The sequence below is a fragment of the Megalops cyprinoides genome, chromosome 11 (genome assembly GCF_013368585.1).
Source record: "Megalops cyprinoides isolate fMegCyp1 chromosome 11, fMegCyp1.pri, whole genome shotgun sequence".
Classification (NCBI taxonomy): Eukaryota; Metazoa; Chordata; class Actinopteri; order Elopiformes; family Megalopidae; genus Megalops; species Megalops cyprinoides.
The window spans coordinates 10,612,957-10,634,089 of NC_050593.1; the positions used below are offsets into that span (position 1 = coordinate 10,612,957).

Consider the following 21,133-nt stretch of genomic DNA (forward strand, 5'->3'; position numbering starts at 1 on the left):
ATCCATCTACAAACACAGGAAGGGAAGGGAGTCTAGCGTGACACTAGTGTGCCATTACTCTTCCCTTGGTGGGACCCGCTGAGGCTCTCAGCTGGTTCCAGTCACTGATATTTTCCCACTTAGGCCAAGAGACCTATAGAGACATGTTTTAACCACGTTTTCTACTAATCTTATTTCTCCATCCATCACAATACCCTTTTCTATATTCCATCGAGAGCCTACAGATCTCACTTTGTGCAGCCGCTCTTGGCTCACCCGCTACCTAAAGTTTTGCAACAGTAAGAGATAGGCTTTGACCCCTTCCCATAATGCCCAGGAAGAAGGGCGCTGTACTGAGAACCCAGAAAGTTTTCAAAAAAAGCCACCGCAGCTCTTCCCCCCAGTTGCCATCCACCTTGTCCCATCCCGCGCAGGGAGGCAGACAAAGTAGGCAGAGGAGGACGGGAAGGCTGGGAGCTGGTGTTGCCAGCGCAACGGGGGCCTGGCGGTCAGATGAAATACTCCTTCCTGTTGTCCTGCACTGAGCTCTGGAAGTCCAGCTCCGCGCCGTAGGTTTGTTCCAGGCTGCGCCTGTGACCCTTCTCTTTGATGCTGTCCGTCTGCTGCGCTTGACGGTGCTGGTACAGAAAGCGAGTCATGACTGCCGCCATGCAGAGGCCGATGAAGACGACTGCTGCAGTCACGCCTGTGGGCAGAGGAGGACAGCCACGCTGAAGGAGAGCCGCGCAAATCTGCTTTAATCATGGGGTGGTTTCATTTTGGAGTAGGCTCTATTGATATGTGTTTATTGGTCTACATAATCAATGTTATCTTATAAACCCAGTCTCGGTTATGCAGTAACACTGGTCATATTAACAGGCACCCTGCGACAAATTGCTTCTCACATTATGAAGGTGATAAAAAAAAAAAACCCTGACACAACATGCAGTCAAACCTGACGGAAATTCAATTTACAAGACTTTTGTCATTTTTCATTATAAATTATGGTGCTTCAGGCAAATTTGTCTGGAGGTGTGTCTAAAGGAGGAACCTCAGCGTGGCACATTATCCTGATTCGACAGAGGACCGTTCGTCCGAGGAGAGACAGAGATCGCAAGGGTTTATTTCACAGCCGACTGACTTCAGCAATTGAACAATATAACAACACGGAGCCGAAAAACTCACCTCCAATTACTGCTGAATCATTCTGCTCTGCATTCTGCACTGTCTCCTTGCCTCTGTCAGCTTTCTCTGAATGATCTATGGGTGAGGGAAGAGAGGGGATAAAATAATTATGTGCGGAATAAACCCCTGAACTTTCACTTAGTTGAACATGGGTGGACCAATAGAAGGGATTAATAAAGGAAACTGAGCAAAAATAAACAAGCTTAAAGGATGGGCTAAACTAGAATTTACATCTATTTTGGGAGAAGTTTAGAATGTGTGTGTAAAGGCAACTGCTTTGTTTCTTCAAAGCTTGACTGGGACTTGGAATGAATTACTTTCATAGTTGATTTTTTGCTAGTGTAGTCACTGAAGTGTCAGAATATAACACGGGCATTTCAAACTGCTTTAGAGTCACAGTTGATATTCAGCTTTCCATGGAAACCAGGTACTCTGAGTGCAAAAATTAAATTGAATGACACTTCTACCTACACTACCATTTTTATTGCATTATCTTATTAACGTGTTAAACAACCTGTTGTCACACTGCTTCGGATTAGCACAACGCTATGGATACTTCATGTTACATGGTGAAAACTGTTTACAATGGAACTTTTATACCTTTTTCAAAAAACTTAAATATTAAAAAACAATGTATGCAACAGAGCTACCTTAAAAAAGCCAGTGAAACCTCACTTTATATTACTGTATTACTTCTACATATATACTGTTGATAAACAAAAAGTCACTATTGCACAATACCGTTAATGAAAACAATGACGGGTGGCTTGATTCACAACATTTACATAAAAACAAAAGCCAAATGTGGGTACAGCTAATAGCCTTCTGACTGAAATACTGACAACGAACAACCTGCCGATGTATGATCATAAATACATCGCACATCCAAGCATTCAAAATTCTCACCAAAGATAAAAAGATGTACTGCTTTTATACGCTGCGTGATACATTGATGGCTCCAGATCTAAAGGTACACAGGCTCACCTGAGAGGGAGTGCGAAGTGGTGATGTCGGTTGATGCTGCGCAGCTGGACTCCACCAGATGACCTTGCACGCTGACCAACGAGCTGTCACGATTAAACAGTGCTGCTTTCAACGGAGCCACCTGATTGAACTGGACCGAGGACAGGCAGCCAATGAAGCCCTTGGAACCCGCCTGCATAACTTCTTCATCCATTTCCTCACTTCCTGTAATTGTCAAGGGAAAATTATAAATGGTAAACTGAATGTGAATAATGCGCGCAAGTATCAAACTGAGAATGTAATCAAAGTTAATAATGAAGGCGGACACAGATCAATACTTTTGGCAAGGCACTATGCACAATAAGCATTAGAATACAATACTCTCTCAGCACTGAAGCATACAGATATTAAAAGGGTAACACAGTTCATTGCCTCCCATTGATCATTTTCTATTGAATGAATGTAATATAATGGCTGCTAGGAGATCAAAAAATTAGTTGATTTTCTCCCCATTGCTTGATAAATTAGTAGACTAAGGAGGTGACAGCAGAGATTGTAAGAAGTGTTGTTTTGATAATACACAGAGTATGTGTATTATTATGGGCTTTGGACACGGTGTTCACTGACGTGGTGAACCAGACATACTGTGGAAGCCACCTTTTCATTTACCTGCATAACAGCATTAGCCTTAGTAACAGGAAGCTTTGCAGGTAAATGATACTGTGAACTAGTCATACTACCCCTGAATGAATATCTACTGTATGTGGCACTGTAAACCTTACATTTACTACACATCTACACTTTTACTCCACTATTTAAGTAGTCAAGAGTACAACGTGGATTCCCCTTATCACAAACTTAATAGCTGGTGACCCTTGATACAGGGATTTAGTAGATCTACTCATCTGAATATCACTGTAATGTGAATTTATTCCCATTGATGTTTCAGTTTTCCCAAGCCACAGGCTGCTGATTGTGGCAGTTCATTAAGCTGAGTTAACACTGTCCTTGACAAATGCCATCTTAGCTTTATACTTAGCTTGACACACTTTAGCTGAGTCTTATCAGAGTATGTGTATTATTATGGGCAAATCAAAGGGTCAGGTGTGCTTTTTGTGATTTATTTAGCATGAGTTGGCAACACTTCTGAGTAATGCGCCAATGGAACTGATGCATTTCTAAAAATCAAATTAACAGTGAGTTTCATTCAATAAATACAATAAAAAATAAAGCTCAAAATGAAGCTTTATTGTATTGTATTAACACTTTTCCCTCATGCATTTCATATATAGGGTGTTAATCCACAGGACAGCTTACCTGTTATTTTGCCCAAAGTCAGCGACCTAATGGCATTTAACTCTATGTCAGATGACAGTCTGTATTTTAGATGTATGTCCTTGTTCATCTATAAGCAAAAAATAAATTATTACAGCAACAAGTTAAAGAATGCCTTTCAACCAATGAAAGATTAATTTATAGTCATTACCAGCCCAATAAATCAATTGGTATTATGGTTGTATTGTGGGTGTTTTTATAGGTCTGCTTTGCTAAGCCGCTGTTAAAGCCCTTTAATTTTTTGCCTATACTCAATTTTGTATTGACGTGAATTCTTTCAGGATTTATACAATATTAATGAGAGCTTGGTAGAGACTGTTAACTCATATATGCCTACTTCAGTGAGATGAGAAAAATGACAGCATCAATAAGGTGGGCAAAAAAATAGGTTAGTTAGTTACATTACTGATCATCTACAACAATGGTATTTAATATCACTTTAATTAAACAGTTAATGATTTTCCTTGTTTTGGCCAGCATGCAGTATTCTTAAAACTACTATAATATTTTCTTGGCTGAAATTACACAGATGCCCGGCTGTTTAAGCAACAAATAATTGACTGGATATCATGGATTTGGAAGCAAAGGCCACACACCTGGATATACATATCTTTCCCCTCATGGTGAATTCGGACCCAGTGGAGCTGCCCATTAGCCAGGCTGGGGGTAGCTGGGGTGAAAACATCTGGACTCTTCTCCTTGTTGAGCCGGTACCAGATCTGCAAAGTCCCTGAGAGACCAAAGTCAGAACATGAGTCAGGAATTTCACTCACTTTTGAGTGATCTGTAATTCTGGACTGCTACACGATAAAGCAACTTCCTAGGACAATAAAATAATCTGATGATTAGACTAAAAAAGAACTGTCCAGCAAATAAGATTTTATTGTGATTTCTCATTTAGTTTTGGAGTAATATTCTAAATTCTAAATATTCTAAATCTTAGGGCACTTCAGATAAAAATAGTCTGAGATGGTAAACTCCTTGGTTATTGAGTTATTGGTTATTTAAAACACAATAGCAACTTGCTTACAAACATGAGACTTGCCACATTAATAGTCTCGGGTAGTGTTCAGGCAGAAAGGGACAGCTATGGCTATATTGTAAAATATACAGTAACTGAATTGACTTCTATGTATGAATACAATACAATCAAATGTGTTACAAGCAGCAGTTGTTCTCTTCTTAAAGGTTCTCCCTGTTTCCTCTATCACTACTGTAGATGCTTGATACACACACTCCTGAGAGATTTGCCAGATACGATTATAGCCACTTGAGGATAACAAAATCTGAATTGCCACCGAATCAGGAAATAGGAGATTCTGAAAGTGCTGAACTGAGAAGAGTCAAAAATACAATGTCCTCTGCGATTGTGAAGAGATGGTGCACAGCTTATTCTAAGCAAAAGAGAAAAGCGGAATGTGTTGATGGGATTTGATACCAAACTGAAATCGTTTCTCTAGGAAGACAGATGTGGAAATGTGCTGGTCACTGAGTTAAAACTGTCATGGCAAATCACACACAGTGATGGCCAATGGCATGCACAGACAGGTAATTTTGAAAATGCATTTCTTCTTGATTACAGATTTAACTGCACACTCACTCCATTTGACCTCGTGATGGTGGGACATGCCAAGCAATAAGTCTAGTGAGCAGAGCTGGAGCCAAGACCAGGCCTCTGGAGCACCAGACCAAGTGCTGGGAGCAAGACCAAGACTGGCATGAGCATGCAGGGCAAGATTTAGACTTAATACAGGCCCAGACAATAAAAGAATTAACAATGAAGATTTAAAGATGTTTATTTATAACATTCATGCAAAACTAACACATGTAGCCATGAAAAACTTTTCTTTTGACTGTACGCAGAATAAATAAAGAGTTGGGATGAACAATGCAAAAAGTACACCAGACAAATAAAAAGTTTTTACATTACTTAATTCAACCACATTAAAGTTTCTGGCAGCACTTTTCAAACCTTTTCAAAAGTTTTCAATTGTAGCATAAAGCTTCAAGGCTTTTTTATTTAGATGACCATGTAATTTTTTTTGCTATTGACAATGATGAGACTGTGTTCTCATCAGAAACCTTGTACTGAGACCAAGACCCAGTCCAAGACCGTAAAAGCTGAGACCCAGCCAGGCTTTATGTGATTTCAAGAGATCTTTAGACAGTACTGCAGTCTGCACCTGGCATTGCAGATACACTGTATGTACATGTGACCTAAAATAATGTTAATTAACAATTTTATAATCTTTCAGTTATTTGCTTATAATTATTACTTTTAAATAAACTACTTTTAAGGCCTTTTTCTTTTAACTTTTTTTTGCCTTAGAAACAAAGGACATCAAAGGCAGCAGCCGAAAAGAGTAGATGCTAAACAGAGGACACACCATTATTTATGTCTGCCACAAAGCAAAATTTACCCCCTAGAACCACTTCACTGACATATTTCAGCAACACCGACAATCCCTCAAAGCCAGCTTTCCCTCTGTTGTGAGCTATAATGCTAAATTACCATTGTGCGTCAGGATGATGGCCATGTACTGCTGGTAGTAAGTCTTGACAGTGAGTAGCATGGCGGGGGCGTGCGTGGTGAGGAAGCTGAAGGCGATGTTTTCCCGGGACTTGCTTTTCTCAGCGTAGATGGAAGAGGACTGGATGCTTTTGTTGCCGATGACTGAGAAAGGCTCCCGGAATGTGTAGGTGACAGAGGACCCGCTCTCAAAGGACACAGACACCTCTGAACCCAGACAAGGACAGGAACACAGAGGGAGAAAGAGAGAGGAATAGTTCATACAGCTGCAGGGAAGATCTCAGACACAGATTGAGCACATTGTCAGAAATGCTTTATCTGCAGTTTTCACCATCTTCAGTAATACGGTAAACCATAATCGTAGTAATGCAGACAGTGATAACATATTAATGCAAAAATATGCATAGCTTTAAAGGAATCATTATCAACCATTCCTGACAAAAAGCTAAAGGGCTCAGGAACAGCCCTGTTTCTGCACTGCCAAGCGCAAATCATGTATTTCAATCACAGAACTGTGAATAGGTTTGGAGCCAATCATCTCTAAGGATCAGGTCTGTGGAGATAGAGTCTGCGCTGACAGCAGTGAATTCTCTCATTAACATGATGGGTGGTGAGCAGCCAGGAGTGTCAGTGGGTCAGAGCCAGAATCCTGTTGCTTAAAATTAGATTTTTCCCAGCCATGGAGACAGGAAGGGCTCACGACAACAGATCTCCAGATTTTTGGGCGGATGTAAAAGACGGACACCTCAAGGAGAGGCCAGAGCCAGCAGAATAGAAAGGACCTCTCATCTGCTCCTTTCATGTTTTGATCACTCATTCAGACGGATCCCTAACAGCCCTTTGAAAATCTTCTGAACACATTGTCTTCAACTTCAGGGAAAGACAGACAATGGTAGAAAGTTTCTGGCAAAAATATTAGTTTTGCGATACATTCAGCTAATTATTATCATATTTGATGCTTTGCAACATTAGGCCTGTTTAATTGATTGGTTGCATAAAAATAGAATATTCTGATTATGTGTTTTATGTGTCTGTCACAAGATTTGTGTATGTTTTACATATGAGAACATCAGAATGTTCCAATCTTAGCAATGCAGAACCATATGATACAAACACAGTCCATGTACAAAGGACTTCATCAAGCTTTAAGTAGATTCCAAAACACTAAATCTGATTTATTACACAGACCATGGGAAAGGATGGTTGGGTTATTCATGAATTTGTTGTCCTTTGTGATCGAAATGTTTCATGTAGCTACTCCAATGCTCCAATATGTGTACACAAATTTCCAAGCCATGAGTCAGTGAGGAAAATCTTATCATTAGTTCATATTAATGGCTTTTTACAAACAAACAGCTTTCCATGTATTCTCAGAGGTTCATGTCCATTGTTCTATATTCATTTCACCTTACAGCTCATGAACATGTTGTTTTTAAAGGGAAACCTTACAAAATTATCACTTTCTGTCTGCCTTTTGAGGATATATATGAGATATTGGGAATGTAGGGAAATGTAGAGTGCGTGTTTCATCAGTAATGGCCACAGCACGCTGGTGCAGGCGGGGTCCTGTCTCTGTGACGTACCTTTCTTGCAGTTGGGCCCGCCATAGGCAGAGAGGGTGCAGTCACATACGTAGCCGTGGCGCTTTTCGATGCACCTCCCTCGGTTGTGGCAGAGGTTGTTATAGCTGCTGCAGTGGCCCGGGCAGCCGGAGCTCACCCCAGGCGTCATTTTCGCCCGCTCCTCCAAGTCCAGGGTGAGCCCGTTCATGTTCAGCGCCCGGATGCAGCCCAGGAAACCCCTCCCCCTGGACGCCGTTCCTCCTACAGCAGGGTGCATGGGTGGTTTATTCTCAGGTTTGTGTAGGCACCCAATTAATCAGATTTTACTGGCCAATTAGAACCTTTATTTTATTTGCCATCATAATTATGTCAGAGATTAAAAGATTTTTGCAATAATTATTCCTCTTTGCCAATGCTAAATACATAGAATTAGATTTCTGAAACCTTCAACCTTCTTTTTCAAATTGAGGGTAGAGAAGTAGGTAGAAAAAATAAGCATTTGGGCATCTAAGGTTGAACCTTGTGGCAGAGGACCAGTTTTACGCATTAACATTTATAGAGAAAATTAAATGAGTGTCATTTTTCTAAATTATGGAAATCTGTAGGCGATGCTATTCAACATACACATCGTATGTTCCTTTTCTCAATCAAAAATGTAGCCTGTGCTGGGTTTTTGTATACTGATAACAGGTACTGTTATTAGTATACACAAAACGATGCCTTTCAGAGCTAAAGCTAGTTTTTATATTATTTTGATAAAATACCTGGTTCCTCTCATTACAGAGTAAGCAACAGTATTCAGAAATATGTTTTAAATTTTACAAGGATGAGGAATGAGGTCAGATGAGGAAAAACCTTCAACATGTTGAGGAGTCTCCCCAATGTGAGCAGCCAGACACGGTGCCCCTACCTACAAACAGCTGGCTGTTGAGCTGCATGCGGAAGTGTCCATCAGGCGGGATCTCTACAAAACGCAGGGGCAGCTGGTCCACCTGTAGCAAGGCCTCCTTGATGTTGCGCTCTGCCCGCACGTAGTGCCACTGCTTGTCATTGAGGGGGGCGTGGGACTTCACTACCAAGGTAACCGGCCCATTCCCCACATCAAAGGTGAACGTCAAATCCGATGGGGCTAAGGGGACAGAGGGACATCCAGTCACACAGAGACGAGATGGGGTTCTTTCAGCGAATGGCCTTTTTTATTGTTATTAGTCCTTAGTGATGCAATACATTTTGATGTAATGCTCCTTTGAGTTATGCTACATACTGCATACACTGTGTGTCAGTCAATGTCAAAAGTATCAGGAATATGGATGGTCATGCAGTTTAAGGTTGACAAGACATCACCTCTATGTCTGCCAGAAAGGGATCATCTGATATTAATCTTGTGCAGTGTTCAGTCAGAACTAATCAGGATAACATGTCCAGATAACTATTTCACTGTGCAAACCTTGTCTAAAGGAATTCTTGATACAATGACATAATCATCTAAAATCAGCGTGGAGACAAAATCTCATTGTGGCCTGAGGAGGTCCACCTTGACCCTGATCATGCTGTCCAACACTCTGACTCACAGCTCAGCTCCAAACGTATGAAGTCCTTAGCGCCCAGGTTCTCCAGGAAGACTCCCGAGGATGCAGTAGTTTTGAAATAGAAGGAGATGTCAGCGCTGAGCTCTGCCTGGAAGGTGGGGAAGTGGAGGTAAGAGGACTCCTGATAGAAGGAGGCTGCATTCCACAAAAATCCTGGAGGAAGAAAAAGGGAAGTATGCATTGAGAACCTTTGTTTTTTTTTTTTCTAGTATTGGTGCTACAGTTCAATCAAAAAGAAATACCTAATATACACTGAGAATACATAACAGCAAATAAATAGGAAGAATGGCATATAATGTTAAAAATAAATTTTAAAAAGCATTTTGGCTGTAAGTTACATTCCCTCCAAAAAGCAAACAACCTACTGTCCCCATAACAGCGCAGGGATCCAATTCTGAAGACAGCTTCTGACCCAGTTCTGTTTGTGTCTCCAATTGCTATTTCGCTCACAGGCAAGTGATCTTTGAAGGAAAGGATCCCTGTGTCATTCGCCCTGTAAACAGACACACAAAGCCAAGGTGATCTCTGAAATATATAATGAGGACACTTCCTGCTCTTTCCTCTCATCTCCACTTTCCCCTTGTTCAACATTCCCTAGAGAGGAGACTTCAACTCTGTCTGTATGAGAAGGAAAAAATGTACCGTGGATGACAGGTATGCTTGACTTGCACTGCTTTGTAAATATGTATCCTCAAAAATACTGTAACACAGTTATTATAAACTTCAAACACCCTGTAGATGCCCCTGCTGTGAGAGCTTAGCATCTGAAGATGTGTTTGTACACAAAACACAGACACAAATAAAACAAAGCAGGTTTAGTCATGCCATCAACATGCCATGACCATGTCTCACTTACTAGAAAAAAATTTGCTTGTACAACACTAATAGAGGGTAAGACCTATTCTAAGATGGCAAAAAGTTAATTGGAACACAGTAATAGTACTTAGAAATCCAATGGATGTATTCCACCAGACATGTGTGCAGAAGAGCAAATGAGAATGAGAAGGCAATTGGACGGACAGGATTACAAGGCAGAGGGATAGCCCGTCAAAGACAACCAGCGTGCCAGTCAAAACAGACGGACATTGGCATCTTTACCAAGAGTCCCTGTCTGCATCACAGTTGCAGAAGTAGTTCATGTCGATGCAGTTCTCGTCCAGGCTGCAGGAGCACTGCTGCACCCCAGGCAGGAACCCTCCCCAGTATGTACGCCTCTCCCCGTCTCTGTCCGTCCACCAGGACAAGGGCATCCCGTCTGCAACACGGCACGCATGACAGAACAACAGAGGTCCACAAGCAACCAATCAGGACGGTGAGGCAACGGGGCCAGTAAATAAACAGAGCTACAGCCGTCAGCAAGGGCGGAGAATGGTAACAGTCATCATGGTCAATGCGCACCGTAAACGGTAATTGTGTAAATGCTTTCAAACATGTGGGCTCCACTTCCTGCTCAACGCATTTCAGCAGTCGTACTGACACAGCGGGTTTCAACATCAGACCTGTAAACAGAGCTGCTAATTTCATGTTGTACATTTATTGAGTCTGATGTACTCTCTTGCCTTTCATGATCTCGCTGTTAGAGGACAACAGACTTGTTTGTTTGCCTACAGAGACATGCACATCTCTAGGGGACTCTGCCACATTAGTGTTTCATAAATTAAGGGCATATGCAGAATGCCTGGTAAAACACGTTCACTAAACTACAAGAGGAGAGTGGAAGGGGACTTTCAGCATGCCTTTCTCAACTCCCTCAGTGACAGCACACAAACTTTGTTTGTGCAGGGAGTTGCGATCAAAGGGAGAAAGGAAAGGACAGTTTGGGGACGCAACAAACACAATGCTGTGATGGAGAAACTTAATCTGAGAACAGCTACAGTTAAACTACTAGGTTATGCTGATTACCACTCCAATTACTGACTTTCTTGATTGATTTTTTTTTTATCGGTTATTGATTGCTTTAAATTATTGACTTGCACTCCAAATCTGGGGTCAAGAGAGGGAGTCTACCTGTCAGGACTTACCCCAGGTGTTAAAAAGGCGGGACTTCCTGCAGTGGTAGACCACTTCCTGTTGGCATTGTTCGGATCCAGCCACCAGTGTGCGCAGCTGTTCAGGTGAGGCGCTGTAATTGAATCGCATGATGTAGGGCCTCTGCTGTGAGGAGCCTTGCACCCTGACCGGTTCAGTGTTGCTGTGGGGGACCACTGTCCACACTCTGTCCTCTACAGACAAAACACATCAAACGTGAGAGATCTCAGCCTATCAAGGTATGCCATACCTCTGATGCACAGGGAGTGGCTGTTAAGGTTTGTTATTTGACAAAACACTACATAATTAAATAATGTGGGGAATCATTTTAATTCCACAGTGTTGGGTTATTTATCACTTTTTGGAAAAGAATGTATTGATACAGTTGATGTTAGTTTGCCTTGTTAACCTGAGCAATCTGAATCTTGATGTGTGATTTTTGTTAAGTGAGTGAGTGGTAGTTACATTTCTAAAAGCTCTTTTAATTGAGTGCAGTCTTAACTCACTACATGTAATCACACTTGGATTTGTGAGATATAACAAATCAGGCTGAAGCTCTGAAAATCAGCCAAGTAATATCTTCAATGATATTACACAGGTTTGACACCAGTTAGGATGGTCTTACAGATATCCCTTTCTACCTAGTATCCCAATATAATAAGCCTCTTATTATAGTCACAGAGGATGAATCTATCAGTCTTTTTTTAAGGATGTTGACACATATAATTAATGAGTTTCTCTCCCTCCTAACACATTCTGACATACCCACCATAGCTCTTTATTGGTTCTTTAACTTCTATTTAAGAAGTATACATGCAATCTGGTGAAATGTACTGAAAGTGTGCAAATGAGGCACAATCGGTGAGTGGTGGGGATGGGGAGAATTTTGTAAATATTCCACAAACCCACAAGGGCATGAGTCTGTGACCCAAGTTATGGCCGGACATTCCCTGCCACAGAAAACAATGATGTGCTCGTCTACACGAACCTTGCCATTGGTAAAGAGCCAGTCCACATGTCTTTATGTCACTGCGTGACAATTAACAGCAATCAAAACGTAATTAACACATCAATCCACATATTTTAGTGTCAGATCTGTCATTTTTGATCATTTTGATCAAATCAATATGATCATAAATATCATAATACAGCAAGCATGTATACATTAACCATACACTACACACTGACAGACATAATTTAAATTTAACAAAACTTTTTTTTTCATTATATTTTTGATGTTTTTGTCCTTTACTTTTTCTGTTGTCTCAACAGATATTTTCTCTGGGGTAGAAGGGAGGAAAAACATTTCAATTAAATATTAATCACACTGTTTCAGATATGTTTGGAAAAAATACTAGTTCTTCATTTCATGCGGGGAAGGAAATTGTATATTTATAACCAATTCCTTTTATCTGATCATAAAGATTTTTTTTCAGATCTCCACTGTGGTTAGAAATAGATTTTTGTCAAGTTCTGTTTGGAACTTTGTGAAAACAAAGCAGAAATCCTGAGTAAGACTCAAAGCTGTTCTGAGGCTTTGTTGTTTGAGCTGTATCCCAATTTTTCCCAATATATTGGGCTGATGCAGGAAGTGACATGATCTGAACCCTGAGCAGAACTCCTACTCCCTCCTGTGATAAAATGCCAGAGCTCTTGGCATACCTGACAGCAAAATGTTCACCACCAGAGGCTGAGCAGGAGCTCACCTGTCATGTTGCAGAACACCAGTGTTGAGCTGAGTGGTCCGCTCCCATCTGGATCAATGGAGAAGTATCCTGAGGAGCCCCCAGTCTGCCTATACGCTTCGCATGAAGGTTCATAGATAGCTGAAGAAAGTCAGAAAAGGGCACATGCTGGGAGATGAGCAACATGCTGGGAAGCAACACAGCCTCCGACATACAGGTAAACTTCGCACCTACAGGGATCATGTTGCTCTGAAGCAAACTGATGACACTGCACTTTGAAACCCATCTTAGGAACCACACATCTTTTCTCTTACAGGCACTAGTCAAAACATGTCTTATTCTCAAAAAGTAGGGACTGAAAAAATCATTCAACTAATTGAAAACAGATGCTCCTCATTGCATGTGCTCAGTATTTTTAGTGCTTTCAATTATTAAAATAGACAAAAAATCTTTCTTGATCTGTTACGCTTTTCTGTTCAAATTTGATAAAGAGCCCATAAATTAATGAAAGATTGTTTCAGCTTTGTTTTTTTTTGGATACCAAACATGTTGTCAAAACAATAAATTCTATTAGTGGCATGGGATGCTGAACTTCTGTTAATTGGCAGGCGGCTAATGTAGAGAGAAGAGACAGGGAACTCTCATCTTGAGATTTGTGTAAGAATGCTTTGTTAATGTGTGATGTTTGAAAATCAATGCATAAAATAGTAGCCCAAATTATCCAGATCATCTAGATAGGAGTAAAACCAACATACAATAGATAATTGTTACTTCACTAAAAAGGCATAAAATATTTAAAATAATAATAATACTGTAATTTATTGATCCATCATAGAACCATTGCATTTTGAATGATACTGAGGTACATACCTCATTGGGACCTGAAACCCTGAAATGACAGACCCAGAGGTATACACAAAAACCCAAATATGTCTTACATATGAACACTAATTCAGAATAAGACATAAATGGATTTATATTACCTAAACATTGAACAATTACACCTACTGGGGAGACAGTAGTGATTAAATAATACATAATAGTGTATTTGCATGAAGCCATATCTATTGTGTATTCATTCATGCCTCCGCAAGAAAATATCCCTTTGTATACCAACCCTGCATTTGTATTCTTCCTCTGACGCCTAAATACATCAGACATGGGCGCAGTACAAAAGAACCAAGCACTTCACATGTGCAATATCCGAGGTTTCAATTATTTGGCAGTGTTGAGTGGATATTGAGCAGGCTTCAGATATGGGGGGTTTAGGGTGTAGAGTGAGACAGTTGGTGTTTAAATTAGCCAAGATGACTCACAGTTACTTACAGCTGGGATTAACTGGTGTGGGTATTGTGTTAGAAAGTTGGGTGCATCTTTGAAGCAGACTGAGAGAGCTTATATAGGTTTAAACAGTGCAAGAAGCCAGAGTTAAGTTTGGAGCAGGTGAAAAGAATGAGAGGCGTGAGGCACGACAGGCATGGGCTTTTTTTTTTGAGGTGTGAGAGGGATCACAATGACTCACAGTTGTGACAAGTGGCTCCAGTGTACCCAGTCCCAGAGCAGTCACAGTAGAAGGTGTTCCACGACTGGGAGCATTGCCCTCCGTGCTCACAGAAGTTGGGCAGACATCTGGGAACAGGAACATTTACAACCATCAAAAGGATATACAACAATAAAAGCATAGCTGTTATTTGTTACCGTATCTGACTTGTTAGAGGAAGTTATCACTAAGAATATTATGGCTACATTGCACTCCAGAGACAGACACCTAGATGTAAAGGAGAGACTTCCCCTGGGTGAACAGTTAAACAAAGTAAACTCCAACAGATGGGGTGTAATAAACACACTTTAAAAAAAAATTGCCCAATAAACAGGGGATATCTTGTTAAAAGATGATCACAAACAGAACATACTGAAGAATTATAAACAGCATGAATGAGTAGGAAAGGTTGTGTCTTCTTTCCATATTTAGATGTTGTGTATCCCTATTGCTTTTATGTTCTTTGATACTGGAGAGAGAGAGGAGAGGAGAGAAAACTCACACATCTTGCTCTGGCTGTATAATTAAGCACAGCAGACAGTTAAGTTGATTGCATGGGTCCATTGATTAAACAATGGGAGCACTGTAAAATAAGACAAAAATCCATCTCTGCCACTAGTGGTTGAGGTGTCTGGCAGCACAATCCATCGAGTAATGAAAAGCACGTTGGAACAGTGCTTTTCACTATTGGTGAGAGTGCTGGGTGCTCACAGAGGACAGATAATCCCTGTCCTGGACACCCAGTGTACCACAGCTGGGACACAGAACACTCTCTGGACCTATGCGTCCCCGCCATGCGTATTCAGTACACTTTGGGGCTTTGTGAGGTTTGAGTCTGCAACATAGGCACACAACCGTGTGACTCTGAACTCCTCATGGGGAGGAAAAAAATTCAAAACACCTGGGGGTGAGAGATTGGTTTTACCAGGAGCAGAAGGCAGAAGGCCCGCTAAACAGTATGGAGAATTGAATAGAGGACTTTACTTAGAGGATGGAAATGAGAGGTGCTTCTAGTAAACTGAATGTTAAGAAAAAAGCCAGAAAAGGAGACTGCATTGTCATCCCTTCATTCCTGCAATTTCAACCCTCCTTTCAAGTGAGATTGCGCTGACACCTTTTTGCAGTGGGTACAATACCCAACAATGTATTACACTGTTATTATGTACACAGGAAAACCCATTAGTTTTATTGCTTCTGCCCGGCTGGTGATAAACACAAGGGCCTATAGTCTTTGAAGTGCTGTAGGTTTTATTAATACGCTCCCCAAAACTCAAACTGAAAAGTCTCCACATAAAGAATACAAATTATACCCCCTGTTATTTTTGTAGGATATGCAAAAGTAAATAAATTAATGATTCCACTCAGATTTGATTGGAAAACAAAGGAATATCTTCACTGGCATAAATATTATTACTTTCCCCACAAAGAAATACATTTTTGGATGTCAAATGGCAATGAAACAATGAAAATATAAGCAATTCCAGCCCACTGAAAGTGGATGCAGTAATGGCATGAGGAAAAGCTTCTGAATAATCAACATAAATGTAAACATGAGGGAACTGCAGCTGAACGAGGACTGTGGCAGAGGAACGAGGAAAAAAACATCCTTTGTGTTTATGCTGAAATTTTTATTAATGATACAAAACTGTTCCTCTGAAATTATTATTTTTCATTTTCAGTCCTTACCAGGACAATGTCTGGAAACCAAAAGCTCAAGAAATAAGATGACATGTTTCCTGCATGTTTTTTTTTCAGTTCCTTGCTTATTTTTAGTTTAAAATCTATGGAGCCAAAGATTAATCCCAAATGAACTGGAGCTATTCCAGCACAGCTCCCACAGTCCCACTGCTGTTATAGAAGAGAATGTGGTAAACAAATGCCTGTCAATACGGTGATGAACGGGTGTAAGTGTGGATGGGGCAGCGAGGACTCAAATGTACCATGACCTAATTTTGTACAGAAAAGAGGCACACCATTCTCAGTGCTTATCGTGGCGGACAAATGTCTTGAATACCCAACAGCTATGAAAAGAGTCCGTTTAAAAAGATTTATTTAAAGCCAGGGACTCCACAGTATGTGGTCTGTGAAGACAACTGTCAGTTTTTATGTTTTACTTAATAGCATAATAACAAGCATCTTCTTCAAGCCTCTGTAATGTTCACTATTACAAGCTTTTTAAGAGTGCATACATTGTTTCACACTGTTTCATCTATCTTCGCCTACGAATCATGAATCTCAGTGGACTCAAATGACATCAGCATTATAGCAGAGCTGTACTTATAACACAGACCTTTCAAGTGCCATTAATTGTCATGAAATGAGCCAACTGCAGTGCAGATAATGCCCCATAGAATGGCTTAATTATTGCAGTGCTATTCTAATTCATGTTCGTCAGGGAGCTCTTATGGACCATAAAACTCACACTATGACCAATCTACAGAACAGTGCCTTTGGAATAAACCGGATCATGAACTTTTAATGGACACACAGAAAAAAAGGTCATCAGGCAAACAGAGTAGTTAGATGGAAAATCTGAAAAGCTCTGGAAGACTGCAGTTTTCCATGTACCTGATTAAAAAAAAAAACAGTGTCTCTTTTGGCGTATAAAGCTGATGCTAATTTCAACAGATTTCATAAAGCATGTTTAATTTGGTTGTGTAATGATGGGAATTTTGTATGCCCTCACTTCATGCTTGTCAAAACTGTGGCACTTCTCCAGGATGGGAGGTCCATGACTGGACCATAAGCAATCTCTTGTATCTCACATTCTTTTATTTCTTTTTCTTATTAACTGAGCTCTACTGACAAATCCTACTTTTATCTTTTCTTCTGTGATCAGTGATTTATTTTTAATCCCTCAATCATTATAGCATTTCGTTTCCACAGCCGGGCCCACAAACAATTTTATGCACACTGGCTGGAGCAGCACACACTAAAAGCTTTTCACAATGCATATTCATTCATTTTATTGGCTCTGAAATCAATTATGTAAAACATCACTGACGGTCATGTACAGCAAGACGAATAATTACTAATAACAACCCATTATTCAAGATTTTCACTCTGTGCTTCACAGTCAACAGGGTATATGTGATGGACTAGACTAAATAAGTCAGGCCATGGAATATTCTGCCATATATTTATTCAGAAAACACATTTAGACACAGTCGGTAAAATGAAAAATGAAAACCGCTCAGTCGCAACAAAGAATGATGACAATGAGCTGGAACAAAATATTATTTTAAAAAGGCGTAAAAGGACACTTGCTGCATAGAAGGACAATGGTAGACTTCAAAAAACTGCACAATCAATGTTAATACCATAGGGACACTGATAGCAACATTAAATGCTGAACTCACTTGTGCTTTCCAACTTATTATTTGCATACCCTTTGAAGTGCAGTGCCAGGAGTGCCACAAAAAAGGACAAGTCCGATTCTATTTTCTATGCAAAGCAGCAGATACCTTCATATGTGGCCTTGTGCTTCTGTCTAGCTTTGGATGTGGAGGTAGGGTGTCATTTCCCCTTGTATACCTTATAACTAATCCCCCTGACCTCACCTCACACTTCACAAATGCAAATGACATTCTCTACTCATGCCAGGGTCTCAGAACTCCTACCATTCAAAAGAGTATCAGTGCGATGTTTTCTCAAAATATGTATATATGCAAACCACAGGGGAGAAGGGAGAAACACATGGTGTAGGTTTTGCTCCAGCCGCACTCTGCCTCTGATCTCAGCTTCCATCAGCCAGCGTATTGAAATCACATGGCCTCCACAGGGCAAGGGCAGTGGGAGAGAGCACTCTGCCTTCAGACCGCTGCCTAAGCTGGTATCGACTGCTGTGAACCTGTCAGACTCTGTGGGAACCTCTCTGATGCCAGGATGATGACAGCTGGTCATGAATGATTTACAGCTGGGAGTCAGTCCCCAAGAGGAGCCCATGTGCATAGTAGTTTGCTGTCCGCAACTTCCAACTTGACATAAAAAGCTGTATCCATAGCCATTAAAATGAAGAATTTTTTGCCGTAATTTATGATTATAGCACCGCCAAAAAAAGCTGACAGCCTGATTGACATCTCTGATTACACAAATGCATGTCTTACTTCAACATTCATTTTAGAAAAGAAAAAGTTTAAAAAACAAACAACCAAATACTGAAAACAGGCAAAAAAACCAAAGCACACATTTCAAGCATATATTACAGAACAGCCCCAGGGGCATTATGGGCCACCATTGACTCATGTTGAGGATGTTTGTGACCACGGGAGAGCTCTGTGCACTCCTACGATAATAAGCAGCTTTTTTTGCCTTCCCCTAGACTCTAAGATGCCTGAACTGTCAATCCACATTCTGACAATTTACTCCGTCCCGCTTCTCGACTGCCAGCTTCGATTCCTGCCCATGCCAGGTTCGAGCATTACGCTAAGCACAAAGTGTGCCACGGCTGTGCCAGCGTGTGTCCTCCCGGGCAGGATCTGTGGGGATCACAGCAAGGAGCTGAGGAAAAGCTGGGGCATAAAACCAGAATGGGAGAAGTGCCTCGTCCTGGCCTTTATTCCTTCAGTCCATCTTTCTTCTGCGGTTGCTTTTATCTCCCGCTATGTGCCTCACAAAGACCAGGGTCTCTCTGACATTGGGGATACAGTACTACAAACATGCTGCTTGACACTTGTGACTGACTTGAACACCAAGAACAGTCACTGAAGATAAATGCATATATCTGATATAATATATAATATATCTGACCATCAAAGCATCGGTCACTTTATGCAGATGAGTCAGTACATTGCCAATGGAAATTTCATGCATGATGTTTAATGAAAACAGCAAAATCTATTTTTTCATATGTATGCTTTTTTTTTTTGGGGGGGGGGGGGGGGGGTTCGGTTACAACAGAGGGGAGTATAATTAAGTACATCATGCATATATTCCCTACACATCCACACATTCATCTATGACTAACAGGGTTTCCATCAGATTCTTTGCCAATGATTTTGTTCTGCCTTGACAGTTGCTTAAATTTGTCATTAACATATTTTATGAGCTATAGAAAAATGAATTAAAAGGCTGAAGAACACTCATTGTGGGGGCTCACTGGCTTCCTCTTGGCACTTAATCAATTAGTCATCAGAACCTACACAGACATCAAACATTAGAGATGCAGCATAGCGCAGGACATAACTTGAAGGTAGGCCTCTAGGGCTTAATGTTTACTATACCATTTTCACCATTTAAATGAAGTCCCCAGTCCACTTCTCATGACCTCAGACAGTGTAAGACAGACTGAACTCTGAGAGAACCAGTCAGACCAAGATGTTCATGGAAATCTCAGAGGCTTACATTTTTCTGGGTTTAGATGGCATCTGGACGGCTTCCAGACTCCAGTGTGTCTGTGCTGTTGTCTCTCAAGGGGCTTATCAAGTTTGCATTGTGTTTCTCAGTTTTCATATAATTAAAAAAAATCCTTTAATGCATATAGCATACACTGCAGAGGGGGTAGAGTTGGGATTTTGTGAGGCATTCTCTCATTGTAAAAAGCAAAAAGTTTCAATCACTAAAATGATACTGAATGAATTGCTTTCATTAAAATAAATGTCACAGCAATACATTACCATTTCATCAACAAAACCTTAAGAGCAGCAGGAAAACAGAAGAGTGCTTTCCTGTTAAACTGTTAAATGCATGAAGACACCAAACGGTCCAAGGTAAAAAAAATATATATGAAATAGGGTTTTAGTGGGTTTTTGCTACAATGTCCTACTGTCTTGCACCTGTGATGATGCTGACTCTAATTATGAACGTTCATAGAATGCGTTTAAAGACCTTTTGTTTTGTATATCTTTCCAGACCCCCCAAACCTTTGCATAGAATCCTGTGGAGGTCCACTTTTTACAACCTGCAGTCACCCTGCACCCACTGCAACCACAAATGCAAACCTTGGGTCATGTGAGCCAACATTGCTCATGAAAAACACATTGGCCTACCTCTCATACTTGACATTACAGGTAGAATATCCCTCCACACATTCTTTTTTGTCATAATACCAAAAATCAGACTTTACTCTTAAATTATTGTACACCATATTCACCTTGTCCATTGGCATGCTTTGTTGTTTACATTTAAGGTAACTCCCTCGTTATGTTTCCCTGCCAAGAAACTGCAAAGAATAATGTTCCACTTCCCTACTAACTTATTCATTTGCCCAGAATTATCTTTCCATGTGCTATTAGGATTGACAGTACTAATATTAAGCCAGGTTATCAAGTTTTGAATTGATGAAATGCATAGCTCAACCTGCCACATGGTTATTTTGTTTTGGACCACATCCCAAACTGCACATTTAGAACATAGTTAAAATACACCTTCAGACAACTGCACACACGGGTCTCCCATGGGTACCCGCCCGTACTGAACCTGACCCAGGACTCTGCCACAGCATTCTTTGACATCTGTTGCACCAAGTTGGTTGAAAAGAATATCATATCAACCTTGCAGCATGCCTGCATGATGTCATCTTGACCGCGCTGAAGTGAGGTTTCCAGGGCCCCTTACCTGTCACGGATGCCACAGATGTCAAACTGAAGCTCACTGTAGTTACCCAGCAGGCCTTTCTGTACATGGAGCAGATTCATTGGCTGGTTGTTGATGAAAATTAGTCGCATGCACCCCTGGAAGGCTAAGGTAGGGTTCATGCAGCCTGGGTCGCTCAAGGCCATGGGGCAACCTGGGGTGAT

The 21,133-nt window shown here is 40.8% G+C and overlaps 1 protein-coding gene across 1 annotated transcript in view; it reads right to left on the reverse strand.

Moving 5' to 3' along the window:
- Window positions 1-447: 447 nt before the first annotated feature.
- LOC118785436 (contactin-associated protein-like 5) overlaps window positions 448-21,133 on the reverse strand; it is a 64,293-nt gene continuing 43,607 nt past the window's right edge. Inside the window, exons 10-24 of the mRNA XM_036540061.1 lie at window positions 20,952-21,123; window positions 14,379-14,485; window positions 12,878-12,997; window positions 11,165-11,365; window positions 10,242-10,398; window positions 9,509-9,636; window positions 9,126-9,296; window positions 8,465-8,683; window positions 7,576-7,815; window positions 5,975-6,199; window positions 4,059-4,192; window positions 3,445-3,532; window positions 2,149-2,352; window positions 1,165-1,239; window positions 448-685 (exon numbers count right to left, since the gene is read on the reverse strand). Of these exons, the coding sequence (XP_036395954.1) occupies window positions 489-685; window positions 1,165-1,239; window positions 2,149-2,352; window positions 3,445-3,532; window positions 4,059-4,192; window positions 5,975-6,199; window positions 7,576-7,815; window positions 8,465-8,683; window positions 9,126-9,296; window positions 9,509-9,636; window positions 10,242-10,398; window positions 11,165-11,365; window positions 12,878-12,997; window positions 14,379-14,485; window positions 20,952-21,123 (2,438 nt within the window). The 3' untranslated portion in view covers window positions 448-488. The remainder of the gene's footprint in view (window positions 686-1,164; window positions 1,240-2,148; window positions 2,353-3,444; window positions 3,533-4,058; window positions 4,193-5,974; window positions 6,200-7,575; window positions 7,816-8,464; window positions 8,684-9,125; window positions 9,297-9,508; window positions 9,637-10,241; window positions 10,399-11,164; window positions 11,366-12,877; window positions 12,998-14,378; window positions 14,486-20,951; window positions 21,124-21,133) is intronic.